Consider the following 13,917-nt stretch of genomic DNA (forward strand, 5'->3'; position numbering starts at 1 on the left):
TTTACTTCCCTGAACAATTTACACCAAATGTTTCCTGTCTTGGTCCTCAGTTGCCATGAAGATGCTTTTGTTTGTTGCACAAGATGCCCCTGGAAGCTCTTTTAAGGAAGCTGTGAATTAAATACAGTGACAATCCCCAGAAAACACCCACATTCGGTGAAGCCAGTAGAAATGCCACAGAATCCCAGCACAACATTGTACAACTTCTGAATAACTTATCAATTATGAATGGATTTTTCTGGATAAAACAGTCACTATACTATATCTCACACGGAAGGCATGATGAAAAAAAGTATTCTCCCGTGGCCAAGGATTGTTTTTTTATTTCTTCAAACTAACAAAAAACTTAACCATTTCAGACCTGACGTGCGGAAATGAATAACACATTCCGATGGAGCCGTTAATGTACTCTCAAGTGCATGACAACCAAATTTAAAGTGTGAGAAAATAAATCACAATGATTTACTTCTGCACTTGGGAATTCTGTTTACCAGCTACTGTGTGTGTGTGCGTGTCTGTGTGTCTCCCTGTGTGGCTGTTTGTGTTTTTTATCTGTTCTTAACTCTGGTGTTCTGAAGTTTATGAACCCAAACTGGTACATGGAATTTTGTGACTTCTGTAAAATGAGTTAACGAACGCCAAGTCATCGGTAAGGTATTAAAGCCTCGATATTGAGTCATGAATTATAAACGTTTAAAAGTTGCTTCAAAGTGTTTCCGCATTATAAATGATGAGCATAACGGAAAACATTATATAAATGGTTTTTAATTCGCAAAATGTTATTCTGCTGGGTAAAGCTACTAAATAAGTCTTAATCACAACTGGATTACTTTTTTTAACCATTAAAAATAACAACATTCATTATAGCTATAGAGGCAACAACTTGTTAGAAAACTGTACTTGTATGCTGTCAACACTGTACACAAGTATCGTTCTGTAAAATCATCACCATGTCAGTCACTTGGGACTCCTAAAACACCTGCCAAGAGGAATCAATATCAAAGATTAAACGGAGGCACGGTTTACTTTCTAGATAATCCCCCTGGATAATTTGTGAATGGTAAACAGAAACCCCAAGTCATTTCTTCCCCCCTTTGCTTACGTCCTTCCCAGTTGTGACAGAAACCATCACTTCCACAACCAGACTGTCTTCCCTACCACCAAGTGAGTGTCTCATTCCGCCACTTGAGTTTTCTTTAACTATTTGCGGTGAAGTAAAGTATAATACAATAATTATAGCTGAGCTGTTCGAAAAGGAAAGACCCGATGAGTAACGGCTCTTTGTTTTGTTGTGTATCGTCTTGTTGCTAGAGGGAACAGGCGGATCAAATCACAGGAATATGTCCAGTGGTGCTGGTGGGCCGGGCTTGGAGAAGAATGTCTTAACCCAGAACAGCAGTGGAACTTTTTTCAGTTCATGTGAGAGCAAATTTCCACTCGGAATCAGCAGTTGAGGGAGCTCTGCAGCACGTGTTTGTGAGCTTTCGTTTGAATGATGCCCAAGCACATTTTGATTTCTGTCTTTGCTCATCCCCGACGTTATCCTTGACAAGTGTTTTTTCTGCAACATCCATGAAAAAGAAAAGCGAATATAAAACTTTTCAGACCTTGCTTTTCAAGACATCACATTTAAAGAATATATAACGCTTAAAAGTTATAAACTATACATTTAGTTAGTGAGTCAAGACAGATATCTCTGCTCTGATTCTCATAGTTAAACTACATACAAATGAATAACAACTGTATTTTAACACAATTACGTATGTCGCCTATCTCTGTCTTGTTGCACGAAATGAAATAAAAGTCTATTTCTCATCCCTCCAGCCTCTGTAGGTGTCAGCAGTGGCAGCTACAGCTCCTCTTCAGGGGTTTACCTGGGAGGGGACTCCTCTGGAGGAGGCGATGGAGGCGGTGGTTTCATGGAGGGTGAAGGTTATGGAAGTGGGGGCAGTTATCTCTTGAGCTCAGGGTCAAAGGTCCGGTCCAGTTCTTCGGGCAATGCCAAGAGAACGCAGACCGCTGGCTCAGTTGGAGGCCTGTCGCCAGGTTTCCGGGAGAGGAAGACCGTGTCCAGCCGCTCAGGAGGTTATGATGGTGAGCTTGAATCCTGTTAATATTAAAAAACGGTTCACTGTAAGCATAACGGCGCCAGCAATAGAGTTTGAAAATGAAGGTGCACAAGGGACCTGTTTATATTTCTGCTCCACTATTGTATTTTATTCAAGGAAGTTCCAGTGCAAATTCCTCCCCGGAATTAACACGCAAAGACTATGGAAACTACTGTAAGTCTGCGGCATTGTGTTTTTGCAGGAAAGAAATGGTTAAATCCTCATATAATTTCTATTTTCATTAATATATATATATAATTATTTTTTTAATGTTTTCCTTCCAGGTTCCAGCAGCACAAGAGGGAGGAGTGAAAGCAGAGGTATGTGGTTCTATTCACTTTTTTTTCTGCACCATTGTTTCCGTTGTGTTCTTTATTAAAGTATGTTTTCTCTGTTTTTTGTTTTGCAGAGAGTGAGATTAGAGTCAGACTACAAAGTGCTTCTCCCTCAGCTACCAGATGTAAGACCACAGAGTGTTATGCAATTCCTCATAAAACAACAAAGCGTCTTTATTTGAGCGTGTCGATGAATGAGCAACATAGATAGAAGACCCTTTGAGCAGGTCACTCGGCAGCGTAATTCTGAACGATCGCACTGACACTGCTTTCGGTACTCAAGAGTCCGGGACATTCCTCCCGTTGCACTTTTTTTGAATGGGCATTACATCCAAGGACCCCCCCAATTAGTTACACATGTGCAAGTCCTTGGCCAGAAAGGAGTAGTTGGAGTACTTATTTAGTCTGACTAGCTCAGCAACTTCCATGGTAAGGTGCTATAAATGAGATGAAAATAACATCATCCAAGAAATTAATAGTTATGCAACTATCAGAGGCTAAACAAAATATCTGAGGCTAAACTAACAAAACGTTCTTTTTTTTCACCCGACTACTCCCTTTGGTCCGTACTCTATAATTTCTAAATTACCTCAAAATGCAGTGTGGGAGTAAATTGCTGTTTTAAACATTATCAGTAATGTTGTAGAGACTACATCTGAAAGTTTTCATGTGTTTCATTTAAGTCACGTGTTTTTTGTTGGTTCATAATTGTTTGTTCGAGACACATCAAGAGAAAAGAAAATGGACTGAAACAACAGGGTTGTGCTTGCATTCTGCCCACGTGAGTCTAGTTCCTAGATTTGTGGGGGCAGCAATGGAACATATTACTCACTATGTGCACCCCCCAAGTTAAAGACAATAGTGGAAGGTCAATGTCACATCAATCACTCCCCCTGCTGATGAGAACAAATAACTACCATAATTTATTGAAACTCTCGCTTAAGCTGATTTATGTTTTTCGGCTGTCTGGACTTACATTTGACCCGCTTTAACTTATCTTGTTCAAACCTAAAGAACTTATCGAGAGGATTTCCTCCAGCTTGAACAAACGTCCTTGTCCACCTTAAGGGGGAACTGACCAGAAAGTTGGTTGTTAACCCTTCATGCTTTTTTTTTTCTCTCTGACTACTTCTGGGATTTTGACACATTGTGGGTTTTTTTTTCCTAACTGAAAATGTAAAATTGTAATCATCCATGGAAGCACAGCGTAAAGATAAAATAGCTTAAATATAAAATAACAAAAATGAAAGGTGTTTTCTCGTGCTGCAAAGCATTTAAACAACGTGGGGTCATCATACCTATATTTTTTTCATGCCCGTAATTGTACATGCCTACAACTTTTATAAAGGAAGCATTTTCTGTGTGCTGGTTTCTCATATCTTGCAGCTGCAGCTCAGATGAGCTTTCAATAATTTTTGCTATGAGAATACTGGTCAGTTATGGTTAACCAATTGTGCTGATGAGTGCAGATTTTTGCATGATACTGAACATGGTGCTGTCACCAGATTCTTGGTTATATCTTAAATGACATCTATCACTAAGAAATTTTGATTTTGTTAGTTTTTCCTAACAGGAAGTTACAATTTGCGTGTCATTCAAGCGGCACTGTGATAATGATAATTATCATCATACATTTATTTATAAACTGCTTTCCATCAAAGTGCTGAAATGATTTGCTGAAGTGATTGGTTTTACTTGATTTTACTTGACTTCCCATTGTTGTATAGCAAAGAAAGAAAACATGCCTTGCACACCCTCTGGAGTGTTTTGGGAACAGAGGTTTAAAGTTCAATGTCACACTGACTTCACAAAAACAAAAACTAAAACATTCCACACTGGTCTTTAATGAAGTGACGAATTTCCACTCCGCTAAAACTCCAGCGGTAAAGCAAAACCACTTATCTGTAAATTTTGGGCGGAGGCATGTATGTGCAAGGCAGTAATTCCAGTTTTAACAGTCACTCTGTGACCCTTAAACTCTTCCCTCTGCTGGGGTTCAGATTACAACGCCTCTCTTCCTGTTTGTGCAGCAAGAAGAACAAGTCTCCACCTTTAATGCAGAAAAATAATAATCCCAAACTGTTAAAAGTATACCATTAACTAAAATCTAAAATGGAATGTGAATAAATTAAGAAGTCATTTTGTGATTAACAGTTATCCCAAAGCATACTTGCATTTTGAATATTTGCATTTTATACGCATTCTCTTTCACTATATTCCTTTTCTACTACCTGTATATCTGGACCCGGAATAATTTTTCTAATCTAAATAGAGTAACTAGCAACAAGTTACTCCCCAAGTGAGACAGGTTAGCTTTATTTGTCACATGCACAGTTATACAGCGTACAGTGTACATTGAAATACATCTCAACTCTGATCCAAGAGGATTCTTTACTCCAGATCAAGATTATAAACACAACATTGATGATAAACTACTGTTTTTTTTAGATCAAACTCTGAAATGACATAATGTAATCCACACTAATGATGGATTTTTGCATTTTGAGCTTCCCAATTGCCCCCAGTGAACTGCTGAAGTTTTTTGAATTTTAATATGAATTTAAATTATTCATGTCATAAAGTAGTTAATATTTTTTTTGGCATTTTGATTGGTAGCAGTGTGCTATATGCTATGTTTAAACTGAAAAACTGCAAAGAAGAAATGTTAAAATGAAACAATACATAGACCAGAATGATAATGACCAACCTATAACCTGACTACTACACGTATGTACACATTTGAACAATTTTAAGGTAGATTAAATCATGTTTTAGTATGTCAATTAAAAAAGATTCAAAATGAATATTAGTAAGATGCTTCTCAATATACTGCTTTGTTTGAGTAAAGCATTATATTCAAAGCAACTTTTTCCAGTTTTTTGGAAAAATACAGCTTTTTTCAAGTTTCACATTCTCTTGCAACCTGGAGCACTGTACAATTGACATTTTATGGCACAAATTTTATTTTAAGATGAATAAGGTATTATCTTTCGGAAATTTTCCAAGGTGAGCGTATGAAAAGAATTCAGTGGCCCATCCTCTCAACATCTGCCAGCTAATTTCCTCATAAAAGATGAAAAGAATCTAAAACCAATATTTTAAAACTATCATACCATTTTAAACCTGGAACGACTGACTATGTTTAAGAGTGGAGTTTGTGTGTGTGTGTGTGTGTGTGTGTGTGCGTGCGCACGTGTGTGTGTGTGTGTGTGTGTGTGTGTGTGTGTGTGTGTGTGTGTGTGTGTGTGTGTGTGTGTGTGTGTGTGTGTGTGTGTGTAAAAATATTCTCCGAAACTTCAAATCAAACATGTAAGAATGCAAGTGTTGAATTTAAAGACTTAATTTATTTTTCACTATGTCATAAAGAGAAGCTTGTTATCCAAACAGAAGTAAAATGATGATTATTTCTTACTGTTTTAATTTGAATTGAAAAATCATTTCCGATTAGTCAAAGTTTGGTTTATTGCACAGAAATCATGATGCAGGTTTTTTCAACCATGTCATCAGCAGATGGCATCATATGGTATATATTATTTGTTGTCAGACTAAAGAAAGATTATCTCATTCCTTGCAATAATAGAGCCGATATAGCGATACATAGTTGTATGTGTCATTTTGTCATTCAGGTCATTATTAGAAGCGGGCTTTTAATAATAGGACAGGAGATTTTCATGATGACCTGAAACAACCCATTTTATTCACCCATTTTTTCTTTCAAATCTATTGTCTAGAAGATGATAGACAGTGTCAACAGCACTGTAAAGGCTCTATTACTGTACAGCAAAATATAGGTCATGAGATAATAATACGTATTTGTGGTGAAAGGAAGTTCTGAGAGCGCCATATTGCAGCACAGATGAATTTACAAGTGTCACTTCATAGGGACGGAGCTAGATGATGTGAAGAGGCTGCTGAAGGGACGCTCTAGCAGCGTCAGCCCCACTCGCTCCTCCAGTGCCTCTGCCACTCTGACGGTGCCCAAGAAGACCATTGCAGAGACCAAGCAAACCGTCTCTGTGGCCTCTCAGTCAGGTAGATCGCCTTACCACAGGCATACTTACCCACATGCTGATCATGCGCAGACACTTTGTCTCCTTCCTAAAAGGTTTATCGTGTCATGTGGGCCACAGAGCATCTGTTAAATGGAAAAAAGTATCCTCCCTCAACTAAGATGTTTTTACACGTCACACTTGAAATGTTTTCATACTGCACAATAACAACAGTATTGAATAGTGGAAATAAGACATTTTTGAAACTGTATTTGCTCCCCAAAATACATCCGAGATAGGAGTGACATAACAAACTTATAAATGAACTAAGAATAGACAGATTGTATGATATTTTAACATAAACAAAAGAACACACACACAGACAGGCATATATACACACACATAATGTAATATTTTTGAGTAACTCGCTCCAATTTCTTTTGTCTCCTGCAGATATAACTTCATTTGGTGGATTCAGCACAGTTGATCAATGTGGCCTGTATGAAACCAGTCTAACAAATGGGCTGTATGACACAGGCATGACATCAGGATCCCTGAAATTAGGGCAGTATGATACAAGCGTTAAATCAGTGACCTTGAAATCAGGTCAATATGATGTTGGTGTGAAATCAGGACAGTATGATTCTGGTGTGAGATCCGGTCAGCATGTTGTTGGTGTAACATCGGGCCAGTATGATACGGGTCTGAGATCGGGCCAATATGACATGACCGTAAAGTCAGCGCAGTATGACACTTCTGTGAGATCAGGCCAGTATGATTCTGATGTTAGATCATCATCCCTGAAATCAGGCCAATATGAGTCAAGTGTGAAATCAGGACAGTTTGATTCCGGTGTGAGATCAGGGCTGTTTGATACCGGTGGGAGATCAGGGCAGTTTGATATCGGGATAATATCTGGGCAGTACGATACTGGTGTGAGAACAGGCCAGTATAGTACAAATGTAAAGTCAGCACAATACATCAGTCAAAAATCAGGCACTCATGATGGTAGTTTGAGGTCAGCGCATTATGATTCCTCCACACTGGATGCCGTACTCCCAAATTTCTCCTGGTCCACCTCAACACTGCCCTCCTCCTCCACCAACGTGGTTGCTGGCAGCACCAGTGGCTACACTTACCAGGTCGGCACCAACAACGTTTCAGGAGGATCTTTACCTCTCAACGCCACCTCGCCCTCATCCCTGTCAGGTGAGATGTTGCTAAATTAAAACTTGAAGAATATGATTGTATCAGTTATTTAACAAAAATGAGGAATGTTGTTCAGAGGTTCATTTTTGTCTTTGCAGAACAACAAATATCTGAAATATAAATGGATACGATTTTGAATCTAAACTTTAAAATCTAAGCAGACAATAAAAACTGATTTTTTTTTTTAGAATTTACCTTGGCCTCAGTCTTTTTGTGAACAATTAAGGTGGCGGAAAAACACGGAACCAGTTTGCTGCCCAGTTAGGGGTGGGTGCTAGATCAAAAAAGTCAGCTGAATAGAGGTTTGAAAAAAAATCCACACACTAAGAGTGCTCCGAAAATAAAGATAATTTATTTTACATATAGTACAGAAAATTTATGCTTGCATATTCTCTCAGACCAGATGCCTACCAAAAATATGCTTACATATTTGCTTACAAATATGCTTACATATAACATACATGTAAGTTTCCTTCTACAGCTGCCATAAAGGCCATAAAGTATTTTAAAAATTAAAATTCAAGCACATAGTCAATGACGCCTTTATTGTCATACCTAAAGTATGAACAGTCCACAATATGTCCACAATATGGTGACCATTACTGGAAAATGATCTCCACTTAAACGTATCACATTTGAAATTTAATGAGTTAAGTCATTAAATTTTTACCTCTTCCTCTTTGTTCCCAGTTTATGGCTTCCAGAACAATCTGGCACCCTCCTCTGGTAGTGTGCACACCACAAGTGGAGCCAACGTACATACAAATGTTGGAGGTAAATCACTGATATCTAGAGATTTCATTGTGAAAATAGTACCTTTATACTAAGAGGTAATTTATCCATCCATCCGTCCGTATAGGTTATGGAGTACAGAAAAATGTAACAAGTGGTGGTGGTGGTGTGGGCGTCATAAGCTCTGGAGTCTCTACCAGTAAGTTTTTTTTTCTCCAATCACTCATCCCCCCACCACACACACACACACACACACACACACACACACACGCACACACACACACACACACACACACACACACACACACACACACACACACACACACACACGCACGCACTCACACAAACATTATCATCATCATCATCATCATTATGTGTGATTTGTGTTATGAACCCTCTGTGTCTCACTTTTCAGCCACCAGGTCCCAAATCGATGAAGCCTATGCAGGTAGAGACTACAAATTCCAGACCTCTGATAAGGAAAACATTCCAGCCAAGAGGGAAGCAGAGACACTCATTTTGGCCAAAGACAGCGGCAAACACTTCACAAGTGGCAGCAGCATTCATTTGAGTGGAGGTCAGTCAGCAGCAACAACAGTTTTGCAAACTCTCTGCACCTGTTAAAAAAAAAAAATCACATGTTTGTAGAGAAATACTAAAAAAATTACATGGTATATAACTTCACTTCTACTAACCAAATGCAAAGAAATATCATGCTAGCAAATCCATAATTCATAACATAATTCAAGTGAACACAGGCAAAAAAGTTTTCAAGTGACTGGCGATGGCACAAGTTCCCCAAGGGATTCACTTGCATAAATACAATGAAACTATATTAAAACTTTGCATAAATGTTGATCTACAAGTGGTTAAGGAGAAAGGAGTTGAAGAAGTACCCTGAAAAATGTTTTGTTACCCTAGAGAAGTTTTTCTATTAGAGTCACAAATCTATGGCTGTGTCATGATCCGACTCACTGACTGCAACTTTAAACAGAGACTCAAACAAGGGATTCTTTTTTCATAAGAAGATTACCTGCTAACATCAAGGGTTTTACTAAAATCTTTTGGGTTCTTTCTTGGACCTCCTGCCTCCATGTCCTCTGACTGCACTGCCGCAGGCGTAAGAAACTGGGCAGTTCAGTTCTCGGTATTCTTACGCCTCTCAACACATAGTTCCTACAATGCACCAATGAACTTTAAACTTAAAAACATGCTCTCATAACTCTATTAGCTGAAATACACTCAATAAAATCTTTTTTTTTATTGCAAGTCGACCTATATTTAGCTAATAGTTTACAAAAAAACGCAAAGATGGTGGAAAAAGCCTTGTTCACAACATGACATGACCCAAGGCTACAACTGACCGAGAATGATACCAGAGTTTATGTTGAAAAAATAGAATACAATTGATACTATCTTGCAAAAAAATATCAAGTTTACAATCAAGTTTAAAAAATCTGTAACATCCTCTTCAGTAACATCGAGTTAAACTTCTACTACCCTTGACTTCTAAATACAGCAGGCAGCAGGTAAAGGCAATTAGCCCTTCACATCAGAATTAGAATCAAAATCAGTAATACGTCATTGATATTGCAGGAAAATTGAGTGAAATGTGAAATGTGTGAAAAGAAAAAAAAAAGATAAAGAAATTCCCTGGAATTTTTAATATTGGTATTCTTAATAAATTGAAGAATACATAAGTGTCAGAGAAGGCCACAGTTTACAAAGTTTAAGTTTGATCTTAGCGCTTCTCACTAAATCAGGTCTGTGGAGTTATCCGAAACCATGACAACGCGGAAACTCATGTTCAAACTTAAGTTTCCGATAAAATATGAATTGACTTTTATTTTGTTCAATGACCGTTGTTTTGGCAGGGTCGCTCTCAGGAGACTCTATAAAAAAAGAAAAGCTTATTTCAAGCTTCGGCGAGGCATCTCAGCTGAAGACAGAGACGGGCAATGGTTACTGTGAGTAACTGTTTCATCATTTGTGATAACAAACAACCGCTTTACAGATTAAATCATATTTTTGTATTTATTCCGTTTCTTAAATCAGATGGATCTTCTGGAGTTTTAATGAAAGATAAAGCTACGCATGCAGGTATTCCTAGATACTTTTTTTCATTTATATTGACACTTTCATGATGAATTAAGAGTTTAAAATGAGATTTGTTCTCTGTGGCCCCAGAGATTCGCAGGGACAGTGGGATCTTCGGAGGTGGAGGAATTTGCTGCTGCTCCGACGCCTGCTGTTCCTGGTGGAAGTGGCTGCTGGGTTTCCTCCTCTTATCACTGCTACTGCTGGGACTGCTGTTCGGCCTCATTGCCTTGGGTAAGGAGCCATTTGTGCAAACACTTTTAATTGGAGGAGAAACAAAATACCCTCAAGATAAACCCTCAAGGCCTTAGAGTTACCAGTTGAGAATTGGAACAAATAAACTGTGTGTTTCAGCATTTGCAGGCAAGTAACCATTACTCCATTGTGCTGCCAAAACCCATTGGACAGTAAATTTTCTTCTCTGCCAGAAAATTTGATCTGAGGCTGCTACTCTGCTCCCATAATGTTGGTGCAGTGTTCATTGTCAAGGGTGCGATTCCAGACATTTTTTTCTTGGTGATGACATCGACTCAAATTAATTCTCATCTGAGTTACTTTGTCATCCTTATAAAGTGTATGAAAAAGAATTATTTTCTGTTTTCAGACTTTAAAGTTTGCATTTTTTTCTGCACATTTGATAAAACCAATCAGTCATTCCTGACTTCATCATTGTTAAATTATTGGCACAATTTTTTATGAAGGTACTGTATCAGTCCTTGTAAAACACTTATCTATTTCACTAAGGCCCTATTCTTTTAGTACATTCCACCGTGAAAATCCACATAAAACACAGTCCTAATAATTTCATTACATGTAGATGGGTGATATTAAGAAAACTAAAATGATGTCACAAGACATAATTCAGAAAATAAATTTAGATTTTAAGACCCCAAGCAATTAACATGTTTTAACTCAACCAAATTCAATATCAACAGGCATATATATAGTAATATTATGCTGTTCATAGTTTCCCTACATTTGTGGGTTTGAGAGAGCCAGTTGCAGTCATTGTTCTCATTTTTTTTTCATTTTTTTTAAATTTATTTTTTAATTTTTTAATTTTGTATATGGAAAGCCTAGACAAGATAATAAACTTTTGCTTGATTGGCGCATGTGTGATAGAAGCCACAGAAGGGATATCCCCGTCTGCTGTTGGATAGACACACATTTGCATGCTTGCAGATGCACAAACAGAAGTCCATTATCTTCTTTACTAGCGCTGGAGTTTCCCAATAATTAAATCTGTCATAAAGATGTATATAGCAGTTATGCTCAGACACAGAGAGAGCCTGTTCCCCCTCCCTGAGTTTGTTAACACAGACTCAGAGTTCGGCACATGGTACGATTTAGATATAATCCTTTCGGCCTGCTGAATAAATGACTTCCCAGGAACATCTAGGGGAATGAAATATGTACGGCCTCTCATGATCTTTCCTGCTATTTCAACCAAATTGATTATTTGAATTTAAAAAGCAGCTGGTAAAATCATAATATAAAACAGACTCTATCGTGGGTCTGGAAAAATTTGGTTGTCATATGTTTTTCATAAGGGTTTTTTTTTTTGACAGACAGATATGATTTGCTGTGTCACTCCGGCCTTTTTTTTTTTTGGTTTTGTTAATGAGACTTTGGCAAGATATTATGGGAAAAGATTAGTGGCTGCTGAACAGCAGAGCAAACTTTTCAGATGAAAGCAGTTCATGGAAAAGAAGGGCTTGATAATCACAGTGATTGTAATTCTATTTATATACTTTGAGATAAAAAAAAGATACCTGCATGTAAATTTTACATCTAAGGATACTTTGACAATTCTGATCTCACCAACAATACAGAGAATTTCAATCTGTGTTGACTGCTACTTTCTTGTCAACCTTTTCTACCTATATTCTTGTTTGGACAGTCCAAGATTTTGCGTGAATGAAATCCAGTTATGAATTTATTGATTTAATCAATTTGTTAGCAGTTATGACTGGAAATACATTTTAATTGTCTGTATCCAGAATAATTTTTCATTTAATGTTTTGCCTTTTTAAGTCAGGAACCCAGAGCCCTAGAATTCCCTGGGTGACTATGTGAGGCATCAGAAAATAAATGCCCTTCTAGTAAATTTTGCACAAGCTTTCAGTATTGGCACAAAGAAATGTATTGCACTATTTAGCATTCTGCTTGAGGTTATGGGTATTTTCTTGTAATTCTTTTTGTACATCAAATTACATTTTATCAGTGTGTTATTTTGCTGTTTCACACATGCACTAACAACACTTTGTGTTGAAAATCATAATAATGCTACTACTACTACTACTACTACTACCACTACTACAAATAATAATAATAATAGTAATAATAGTAGTAATGATAATGATAATAATAATGATAATAATAATAATAATAATAATAATAATAATAATAATAATAATAATAATAATAATAATAATAAATGTTGCTGTTTGTCACATTAGCAGCACTAGCAATCCTTGTATTGTGTGAATTCTAACAAATGTTTCCTCTCCCACAGCGGAGGATGTGAGGAAGCTAAAGAATCGAGTGATGACTCTGGAGACGGAGTCGGCGGCCTTTGCTGCTCGAACCAGTCAGTTTTCTGGTTCTTCCAATGAAATCAACACCTATTTGGGCGGAGGACAGCAGGGCCATACTGACATACATATAGCTGCCGGAGGAGGTTCAGGCTCGAGTTCTGGGACACGAATTGGAATTGCAACCGGTGCTGGTGGCTCCGCTGGATCTGCCGGTTCCAATGACGCTAACCTTGGAGTTGGAACTGGTGTTGTTGGTGGTGCTGGTGCTGGTGCAAGTGCTGGTGCAAGTGCTGGTACTTCCGGTACTGGTGGTGGTGCAGGCACTAGTGTCAGTGGTGGCACCAGCTCTGGTGGCACAAGTCTTAGCGGTGGCACCAGCTCCAGTTCCGGCAGCTCCAGTTCTGGAAGCAGGACTGGCTCAAGTGGTACTGTCCTTACTGGCAGTGAAAGCTTCAGCGGCACCAGTCTGAGTGGCAGCGCCGGCTCTGGTGGCACCATCATCAGTGGAGGTGTTGCCTCTGGTGGAAGGGTTGGCTCTGGTGGTACCATCCTCACTGACGGCACTGTATCTAGTGGCACAGGTGTGAGTGGCAGTGCCGGCTCTGTTGACACCATCAGCTCTAGTGGCACCATCCACACTAGCAGTGGAGGCACTGGCAGCACCACCTTCATCAGTGGTGCCGGCTCTGGGGGTACAACTGGCTTTGTGATCGATATCAGCGGAGGACACATAGACGCTGCCACTCTCCAAATATTAATCCGCCGGATGCTCAGTGCTGAGTTGCAGTCACAGGCATTCAGAGGTACAGTATACATACACATTAGGAGGTACTTGACATATTTGGTTCTATAATTAAATTAAATTAAATTAAATTAAATTAAATTAAATTAAATTAAATTAAATTAAATT

General features: G+C 38.3%; 1 protein-coding gene across 2 annotated transcripts in view; it reads left to right on the plus strand.

The window, feature by feature from the left end:
• The window catches only part of col17a1b (collagen, type XVII, alpha 1b), a 28,752-nt gene that overhangs the window by 3,589 nt on the left and 11,246 nt on the right, over positions 1 to 13,917 (plus strand). For both annotated transcript variants that reach the window (XM_086171430.1, XM_086171439.1), the window contains exons 3-17: positions 1,114 to 1,164; positions 1,312 to 1,419; positions 1,825 to 2,094; positions 2,226 to 2,282; positions 2,393 to 2,428; positions 2,518 to 2,568; positions 6,326 to 6,475; positions 6,886 to 7,641; positions 8,332 to 8,415; positions 8,501 to 8,572; positions 8,789 to 8,950; positions 10,248 to 10,340; positions 10,429 to 10,473; positions 10,561 to 10,704; positions 12,986 to 13,810. In XM_086171430.1, coding sequence (XP_086027556.1) covers positions 1,114 to 1,164; positions 1,312 to 1,419; positions 1,825 to 2,094; positions 2,226 to 2,282; positions 2,393 to 2,428; positions 2,518 to 2,568; positions 6,326 to 6,475; positions 6,886 to 7,641; positions 8,332 to 8,415; positions 8,501 to 8,572; positions 8,789 to 8,950; positions 10,248 to 10,340; positions 10,429 to 10,473; positions 10,561 to 10,704; positions 12,986 to 13,810 — 2,904 coding nt within the window. The remainder of the gene's footprint in view (positions 1 to 1,113; positions 1,165 to 1,311; positions 1,420 to 1,824; positions 2,095 to 2,225; positions 2,283 to 2,392; positions 2,429 to 2,517; positions 2,569 to 6,325; positions 6,476 to 6,885; positions 7,642 to 8,331; positions 8,416 to 8,500; positions 8,573 to 8,788; positions 8,951 to 10,247; positions 10,341 to 10,428; positions 10,474 to 10,560; positions 10,705 to 12,985; positions 13,811 to 13,917) is intronic.

The sequence above is a fragment of the Fistularia commersonii genome, chromosome 2, assembly GCF_037954325.1.
Source record: "Fistularia commersonii isolate RoL2024-O1a breed Wild chromosome 2, RoL_Fcom_v1.0, whole genome shotgun sequence".
Taxonomy (NCBI): domain Eukaryota; kingdom Metazoa; phylum Chordata; class Actinopteri; order Syngnathiformes; family Fistulariidae; genus Fistularia; species Fistularia commersonii.